This window comes from Dreissena polymorpha, chromosome 14 (genome assembly GCF_020536995.1).
Source record: "Dreissena polymorpha isolate Duluth1 chromosome 14, UMN_Dpol_1.0, whole genome shotgun sequence".
In the NCBI taxonomy this organism is placed as follows: domain Eukaryota; kingdom Metazoa; phylum Mollusca; class Bivalvia; order Myida; family Dreissenidae; genus Dreissena; species Dreissena polymorpha.
In genome coordinates this window covers 3,677,043-3,686,904 of record NC_068368.1, presented here as the reverse complement: position 1 = coordinate 3,686,904, position 9,862 = coordinate 3,677,043, and the positions used below count along the sequence as shown (strand labels likewise).

Here is a 9,862-nt window from a genome sequence, read left to right as displayed (position 1 = left end):
AACTATTGTGAATAGTAGAGTTATATGCATGGACCATTGGACTTACATAGTCCTTCCAGTTGCTTTTCTTATCTTCCTCTAATGTTCATAACATTTCTATTAAGGTTTGGTTAAACCTCTCTACCATCCTATTGCCCATTGCATGATAAGGAGTAGTCCGAAATAGCTCTATGCCTGCTAGTTTACAAATCTCTTGAATTAGGCTGGATATAAAATTGGCTCCTTTATCACTATGTATCCTTTCCGGAAATCCGTAGTGGACGAACAATTTTTCAAAAAGGACACGGGCGGTAGTACGAGCTGTCTGGTTGGTAGTAGGAAATGCTTGGGCATATCTGCTGAAATGGTCATTGATAACGAGGATATTTTCATATCCACCTGTAGCTCTCTCGAGACTGAGAAAATCTTAACACACTATTTCCATAGGAGCAGATGTCTGGATACTGACCAATGGAGCTGACTCTGCATGTGTCTTGCGCCGAATGCATCTAGGACAACTGGCTACGTTCTGACTGATGAAAGTATCCATACAAGGCCAGTAAAACCTCTGTTTGAATAATGACGTTGTGCGGTCCCTACCCTGATGGCCTACATCATCGTGTAGGGCACGGAACACTTCACCCCGTAACTGACTGGGTAGTATAAGCTGTCTATACAACTGGTTCCCATAATTGGCTATACGATAAAGAACGCCGTCCCTCAGTTCCAATTTGTTCCAGTCTCTTAAATATTTCTGTGCAGCTGAAAACTCACTCGAGGTCGGCTGAGAAGTCGGCCTGGTGCCTTGCTGGATATGGTTTATGAGTTCGGCAATTACTGTATCAGACAGTTGAGATTGTCGCCAATCTTTCGAACTCAAAGCATATGCTTGTATGACGTCGTCCGGAACAGTTGTTTCTTGTTCAAGTTCGGCTATCACGTCGGGATCAGCTATATTTAAACATAAAGGTGCTTCTTCGACGGTAGCCATCACAGCTGTAGCCAATGCAGTTATAACATCTGTAGCCATGGTTATTCTGCTGAGTCCATCCGCATCGGCATTCTGACGTCCGGCGCGATAGTGCTGTGTAAACTCTTAATTAGCCAATGCTGCCATCCAACGCTGACCAGTGGCGTACAACTTAGCAGTATTGGTGACATAAGTGAGAGGGTTATTGTCAGTAACCACTTCAAACTTGGTTCCATATAGATAGTCATGGAATTTTTCCGATATCGCCCACTTCAAAGCGAGGAATTCCAGTTTATGGGCTGGGTAATTCTTTTCAGCTAGATTCAGAGAGCGACTGGCATACGCAATCACCCTTTCCTTCCCATCTTGTTTTTGATAGAGGACTGCGCCAAGACCTTGTGAAGAAGCGTCAGTGTGCACAACGAACGGAAGTTCATAGTTTGCATAGGCAAGCATTGGAGGATTAACCAACTGCCTTTTTAACTCATCAAAAGCCGATTGCTGCTCATCAGTCCAGACAAACGAGACTTTCTTGGACGATGCACTTGGTTTTTGTTTACTCTTTGGTTTGTTAGTGTGGCCAATGAGTAGGTTGTTGAGAGGTCTTGCAATCTTAGAAAAGTTTTTAATAAAACGCCTGTAATATCCAACAAACCCTAAGAATTTCCTGACGTCTTTTACATTGCAAGGAACGGGCAAATGTTTCACCGTTTCAGTCTTTTCTGGGTCTGTACTTATTCCTTCCTCGGAGACAACTTGGCCGAGATATGTTATTTTGGTTTTGAAGAATTCACATTGGATGGCTTAATTGTAAGATTGTATGAAGCTAATCTGCAGAAACCTGATCTAACCGCTGGATATGACTTTAAGTATCGTTGGAAAAAATGACGATGTCGTCCAAGTAGATGAGGCAGTCTCGGAGATTAAGATCTTCCATGCAACGTTCCATCAATCGTTGGAAAGTTGCGAGGGTATAGCATAACCCAAAGGGCATACGGCTGCACTCATAAAACCCCAGGCCTCCAACCTGAAACGCAGTCTTCGCCTTATATTCTTCCTCAAGTTCAACCTGCCAGTATCCGGCTTTCAAGTCTAGTTTGGAGAAATATTTGGACCCTGATAATAAGTGTAAAGTGTCTTCAATTCGTGGTAAAGCATAATTGTCTTTCTTTGTTCTTTCGTTTAGTTTCCGGAAGTCTATGCAAAATCGAATTGTACCATTTTTCTTTCTGACAATTACACAGTTTGAAGACCAAGGACTTCTTGATTCTTGAATTGCTCCCATGTCCAACATTTCTTTCAGGTGTTCTCTGACTTCATTAAATACTCCAGGTGGGATTCCTCGATATTGCTCTTTAAAAGGTGTATCATTGTTTAGTTTGATAGAGTGCTTTACGGTTGAGGTGTGTCCAAGATCCAAGGGATGTTTGGGAAAGATTGTATCATATTTTTGGAACAGTTTATACACTTGATTTTTCTCATCATCGGTCGGTCTGTTACAAATTAACTCCATATTGATCTTTAATATTTCCATCTTCAGCTTTTCCTTTCTTTTCAGGTGTTGTTTCAGTCTGTATTGCTGCAGTCAATGGCTCTAAAACGGGTGCTTCACGTAATACTTAAACTTCGTTTAATTGGCATAGGCTCTGTCTTGCCTTGATCTTAATTGGTCTTGCTGTAACGTTGCAAATTCTTACAGGTATCCTTGCGGTTCTACCAGAGTTATTCACAGTTACCACGCGTGGACAAAAAATAGCACTGTGAGAGTGTTCATCTTCAAATGCCTCTGTAATTGCTGCGTCAGTATTCTTCATCTTCCTTACAAATCCAGTTATCGTTCTGGTTTCCATTGGATGTTAGGTTATGGGTTTCGTTGCTATTACTCTACCGATAAACGGATTGATGGACATCTTGACTGCTTCCCACTCATCAGGTAAGTTATCTGTATTTCTGCATTGTTGAATATTGCGAATTAAATTCGTACCTAGCAGGACTGGAGCTACACCATGATACTTTGACACCCGGATAACCAATAAAACGGTTAGTATTGGTGTAAAGGTAAGTTGTGTTTCTATAGATGCTTCGATGTATCCAGTATTTGGAACCGTCATGCCATTTGCACCTTTTAGATCTTTTTGAAAATCATCCATATAATTTAATTCAGGTTTGTGATCCATGTTTTCATAAAATTCTTCAGTGATTGAGCTGACCTGTGAGCCACTGTCGATCAAAGCTTTAACTGGAATTCCGTTTATCTTGATGTCTGTTAAATTAGGTTCTCCGACCATTCTATGCAGCATGTCTTCTGTATCATGTTGTTTATCAGTCAATATGTCGCGGCATATGTTACTGCTGACGCTCTCATCCGCCCCTGGGATCAGAGCCTCTGCTGGTATAAACGTGGTGTTTTAGGTTGTTGTTCTGTCGGATCTTGTCTAAAGTACCCTCGAGTTGGATACTGACCTCGATAACTTCTAAATCCCCTTCCTCTGTTCATGTTTCTGTTACGACTTATAGGACCTCTTCTGTAATTTGTTTGGTCGGAAGTTCGATGTTCAAAACGTGACTCTGTTCTATCTTGTGATTGTTTCTCTCTTGACATCTCACTCAACTTCTTATCCATCAGATTCATTTTCTCTGTAAGATCTTTTAATATTTTCATTTGCTCATCAATGTGCAGTACGTTACTCTCTTGAGGCAGTTCCGTTCCTTTACATACAGCCATTTCTTGTTCTTCCCTTCTGGCTTTAAATGTAAATTTGTCCTGTGAAATTTCCATCTGTTTCTTATATTGCAGACATCTAGTCATTCAGCGGGTCGGCGAATACGACCAGTCACTCAGGGAATAGAAATGGTATGTTTATATGTGTCAGTGAACACTTAACTGTTATGCCTGAAACTTCGTGAAATGTTATTTCCAATACAACTGATGTTATGTTGATGGAAAAATGTAAAGAAACGACCAATGGTTTTATGGAACTTATCATTGAAATACAGTCTATATGAAACGAAAATCAATTCTAGGTAGAAAAAGTGGTCCAATGTAAGCCTCACCAATCAATCCAATCTGAGACGATATTTAGAGCACATGCATTCAGCCCAATTTTCGAGAAGAAAGAGTAAAATATTTTCAGACAATGTGCTCGCGTATTTTTTTTTTCTGCTGAGATTTTTAGCTCGGCTGTTTTCGGAAAAAAACGAGGTATAGTTATAGCCAGCTCGTCGTGTCGTGTCCGTCGTCGTGTCCACCGCCCGCGTCGTGCTGAAACCTTAACATTTTGTCAAGGCTTTGAACATTGGCTCTAAAATCAAAGTGCTTCCACCTACAACTTTAAAAATTCATATGTAGCTGCACCTTGATGAGTTCTACACGCTACACCCATATTTGGGTCACTATGTCAAAGGTCAAGTTCACTGTGACCTCTAAAAAATTAAAAAAAATTCTGACAAGTTTTCATTTATTCAAAAATGCACCCGCAGCCGAGCGTGGAATCCGTTATGCAGTGCTCTTGTTTTTTTTAATTTAAAATTAACTTATTTATGTTAGTTCCCAAAAACTCTGCATTAAAAATATATATTAAAATAAATGCAAATTTTTGCTTTAAGTTTTCCTGAAATGTAAAATGCAAGTTCCTTCCATGACTTTGTATATACGTCAAATGCAGAAAGGTTACCAACACCAACGTTTATGAGCTAAACTGTTAAAGAGGTCGATTTGGCATAGTGGAATTGATGTCCTCCTAGCACTCAGGAGGTCACAGGGTGGATACCCAATGTTGGCGCTGTTTTTAGATCTCCCCTTATGACACAGAGTACTGGTTCTACCTTGGAAACGGACTCGAGAGCATTTCAATATGCTTTCAGCATTGATACTATCAAGCTAAAATAAATATGTTAAAACTATTAGCCTTAACTGTAGAGGTAATTTCATGAGTTAATGATGACCTTTGCTGATATTTTCAGGCGTCCTTTGATCGTACTGAGTCTAAGTACGAGCATAACAGTGACCCCTTCATCCATGCTGCAGTGACGGGGGACGTGTTAGCAGACCAGGAACAAGGGGAGACTATACCTACCAATGCAAGTACCAGTCAACAACCACGGCTCTCTATCTGGAGATGAGACTGTACAGGATTAGCAGACCAGGAACAAGGGGAGACTATTCCTACCAATGCAAGTACCAGTCAACAACCACGGCTCTCTATCTGGAGATGAGACTGTACAGGAAGAGTCCTGACCAGAAGCTGAAGAAAAGAGTCGCTGGGGATCAAGGAACCTTCCACCTGATGGAGATTCCACCTGAAGAATCAAGGAACCTTCCACCTGATGGAGATTTCACCTGAAGAATCAAGGAACCTTCCACCTGATGGAGATTTCACCTGAAGAATCAAGGAACCTTCCACCTGATGGAGATTCCACCTGAAGAATCAAGGAACCTTCCACCTGATGGAGATTTCACCTGAAGGAGAATGTTTTGACTTGTTGTTCGGATTGGAATCAGTTGATCTATGGTTACATGTTTATGGCTAATATTGACTGTTATTGCCTTACATGTGTATGGGAACAGTGGTATGTACCAGCTGTGGAACTGTGCATTGATCTAAGCTGGGCGACAGATATGAAGTTTATTTGCGTAAATACTTATTTCTAATATACCGTTTTTTGAGTAAATTTAAAATTCAATGCATGATAAAACTCAAATTTTATACTGAATACTCCATTTTTAAACAGATAAGGTAAAGATTAGTCAATTTCCATGTTTAACCCTTTCCCACTCAGAGGCAAAGTGAAAATGGCTATGTGCAAGCAGCATAAAACCAGAACAGTCTGCGATTAATCGCAGTCTGTTCAGGTTTTATGCTGTTTGATGCTCATCAGTATCTAAGGATTGGAAATGAACTTTTTAAACTTAAATCTAGTAAGAAGGGTATTTAATTAAATTAATATTGCCAAGGGATTACAAATGCATCAAAATACAAATCTAAGTGGTAAAGGGTTAAAGTTGAAGTAATTTAGCAAAATATAAATTTGACCTGTGGCAAAATCCTTAGCTTCTGCTGTGTGTACATGTATGTTAGTGTAGTTTTGGGGATTGTATCAAAGTTGTTGATTCCCAGGATGTTAAAGCATTTCATGTTTCAGTGATTTACACATACATTTTAAGTCAGCATTAATGAATATCTGGTATTAACAATAACCGTGTCACAGTACTCTTAGAGTGAAAATATCCATTGGCTGTTAAATTTTCATTTGGTCATTAAGCAGGTTTAAGAACTTTCGTTGTGTTTGTCACAAGCAGCATGAAAATGTGTTGGCTTGTGGGTGGGTCAAAGATTGTGACTTGCCAAAAATTAGCAGATTTTATTGCTATGACGATTAATTAACTAAATTAACAAAATGTATCAGTTGTTTTTTATGGAGCTAAAATGTGACTGTTTGCATGGTCCTCATTTTATCATATATAATTATAGTGCTTTTGTTGATTGTGTTAAATGAATAAGATGCAGTTATTATATCAGTATAAAAGCACTTGAACCTGAGAGAACTTTAGAAGAATGAGATAATGTTATATTGAAATGCACCAGGATTATGTTTTGATGATGCAAAAATGATGTTTTTGCCATATGCAGCCAGGGTAGCATGAGACCAGCCTGCGCATTGTGCAGTCTTGTCATAAGCTGCCCTGTCAATTGCGGGACTTTAACCCTTACAGTGCTGGAACCGAATTTGAAGGCCTTTGCAAACAGTTTGCATTCAGATAAGACACCACAGAACGTGGCGTCTCATCTGGATCCAAACTGTTTGCTATTCTGATAGTATTCTTTGAAAAAAATCGAAGAAAATGCTAATCTTAAAAATTCAGCAGACGACATTTTAGCAGATGACAAAGTACCCTGCATGCAAAGAGTTAATGATGACAAAGTAGCTCCTGACTGGACTGGGTGACTGTACAGGTTGGTCTGGAGCAACTCTGGCCTCATATGGCACTGGACTGGGTGACTGTACAGGTTGGTCTGGAGCAACCCTGGCCCCATATGGCACTGGACTGGGTGACTGTACAGGTTGGTCTGGAGCAACCCTGGCCTCATATGGCACTGGACTGGGTGACTGTACAGGTTGGTCTGGAGCAACCCTGGCCTCATATGGCACTGGACTGGGTGACTGTACAGGTTGGTCTGGAGCAACCCTGGCCTCATATGGCACTGGACTGGGTGACTGTACAGGTTGGTCTGGAGCAACCCTGGCCTCATATGGCACTGGACTGGGTGACTGTACAGGTTGGTCTGGAGCAACCCTGGCCTCATATGGCACTGGACTGGGTGACTGTACAGGTTGGTCTGGAGCAACCCTGGCCTCATATGGCACTGGACTGGGTGACTGTACAGGTTGGTCTGGAGCAACCCTGTCCCCATATGGCACTGGACTGGGTGACTGTACAGGTTGGTCTGGAGCAACCCTGGCCTCATATGGCACTGGACTGGGTGACTGTACAGGTTGGTCTGGAGCAACCCTGGCCTCATATGGCACTGGACTGGGTGACTGTACAGGTTGGTCTGGAGCAACCCTGGCCTCATATGGCACTGGACTGGGTGACTGTACAGGTTGGTCTGGAGCAACCCTGGCCTCATATGGCACTGGACTGGGTGACTGTACAGGTTGGTCTGGAGCAACCCTGGCCTCATATGGCACTGGACTGGGTGACTGTACAGGTTGGTCTGGAGCAACCCTGGCCTCATATGGCACTGGACTGGGTGACTGTACAGGTTGGTCTGGAGCAACCCTGGCCTCATATGGCACTGGACTGGGTGACTGTACAGGTTGGTCTGGAGCAACCCTGGCCCCATATGGCACTGGACTGGGTGACTGTACAGGTTGGTCTGGAGCAACCCTGGCCTCATATGGCACTGGACTGGGTGACTGTACAGGTTGGTCTGGGGCAACCCTGGCCTCATATGGCACTGGACTGGGTAACTGTACAGGTTGGTCTGGAGCAACCCTGGCCCCATATGGCACTGGACTGGGTGACTGTACAGGTTGGTCTGGAGCAACCCTGGCCTCATATGGCACTGGACTGGGTGACTGTACAGGTTGGTCTGGAGCAACCCTGGCCTCATATGGCACTGGACTGGGTGACTGTACAGGTTGGTCTGGAGCAACCCTGGCCTCATATGGCACTGGACTGGGTGACTGTACAGGTTGGTCTGGAGCAACCCTGGCCTCATATGGCACTGGACTGGGTGACTGTACAGGCTGGTCTGGAGCAACCCTGGCCTCATATGGCACTGGACTGGGTGACTGTACAGGTTGGTCTGGAGCAACCTTGGCCTCATATGGCATAAGACCCATTTCTGCATGGAGAGAGTTATATGTTCTGTTATTGATGACCCTTCTTCTCCATGCATCAACTTTTCTCAATATTTTGTCAGAAAATATCGACCCTTTCAGAAACAAGGTGTGTGTGTGTGTGTGTGAAATAACATCATTCGTTATTACAACCTTAATGTTTTAACTTTTTAACGTATTATTTTCAAAGATTTTTGATTTCTTGGTGTAACATCTGAGTAAGAAATGGATTGGAGCATATTCTGTACCAGTTTGTTTTATGGACTTGTCTTGGTGTATTTGTTATGTTTGTTGTACTATGATTATTGAGGCTTATTGTTGTACTATATTATGTACACAGAATCCACGATAATCTAGCTTGTCTTGTATTTTGTTTTAATACCCACTCATACAAAGATAAATGGGACTTTAAAGGAATCACAATGGGCATCTCAATGTCTGTCTGCCGGTCCAGCTGTTTCCCTCTCTGGAGACACAACATTGCAACATTGTTCATGTGAATTCTGCTTCACTCTGACACATAAAACAATGAAACTTGGCAGCATGTTTCCTTATTATATGAAGTTTTGCAATTGTGAATTTTGTCATCCTTTTTTAAAATTACAAAATGTATGCCCCAGTTTCAAATTATCATTTCCGTAATATATTTTGTTTGGTATTGACATCATAAACAACAAAATACATATCTGTAACTACAACATGCAGAAAGGTCTCCTTGGCGTAGTAGAATAGGGTGTCGGCCAAGCGATCATGAGGTCATGGGTTCGACTAGGGGAGCTTTCTTAAGATCTCTCCCATAGAAATCAATAACTGGTTTTAGTCCCAAGAAACTGACTCGAGATTGTTTCAATAGGCCTGTGGCTTTCAATGCAATTGATCTAAAATGAATAAAATGGAAAAGCTAATTGCAACTACAGAATAGTTGTAACGGTTTGTATTTTTTTTTATCAGCCCTCTACTTTGTGTCATCAAATCAGGATCCTGGGCGAATAACTGACCTCGCTGAGCAGGTTATATTGTTTAGATTCACACTTGTATAGCAAAATATCTTATAATGCTTTTCCAATGAAACCACGCGACCCAAAGGTTTAATATTTGTTGTTTAACATTATATTCTGGTTCTCTACAAACTTTGTTTAAAAAAAAGTGTAAAAATATTGCAGGGTCCAATTTATAATTGTTACACCTTGCGTCATTTTTCTACATGCGGCGTTGTGGGGTATTGATCACAGTAAAATGTTTTTGTTTGTGCTTCAAGTTATGCGTCTGAGCAAAACAAAATAACTTATTTATAGTAATTTATGTGTACAACATGTTTTGTCTTGCCCTATTTTGTTTATGCTTTTCATAAAATGACAGTTCATGTATTTGTTATCCGTATATTGTTGTATGAATTATTGTTAAATGCAATCATAAAACTGAGATTTCCGAAGTGGTTAAGTGTTGTACTCTACATCTCTGAAATATTTCAATATCTAATTACAAAGAATCACTTATCCAGAAGTGTCTGTCCATTGTACTCATGTAAGTTCTTGACTATTAAATTACAACTCTAGTCAACAAGCACTT

At 41.2% G+C, this 9,862-nt stretch overlaps 1 protein-coding gene across 1 annotated transcript; it reads right to left on the bottom strand.

Moving 5' to 3' along the window:
- Positions 1-6,823: 6,823 nt before the first annotated feature.
- Positions 6,824-8,296, bottom strand: LOC127858510 (uncharacterized). The gene has a single exon (XM_052395705.1). It carries the CDS (start codon positions 8,294-8,296, stop codon positions 6,824-6,826), a length of 1,473 nt encoding a protein of 490 aa, XP_052251665.1.
- Positions 8,297-9,862: the final 1,566 nt, after the last annotated feature.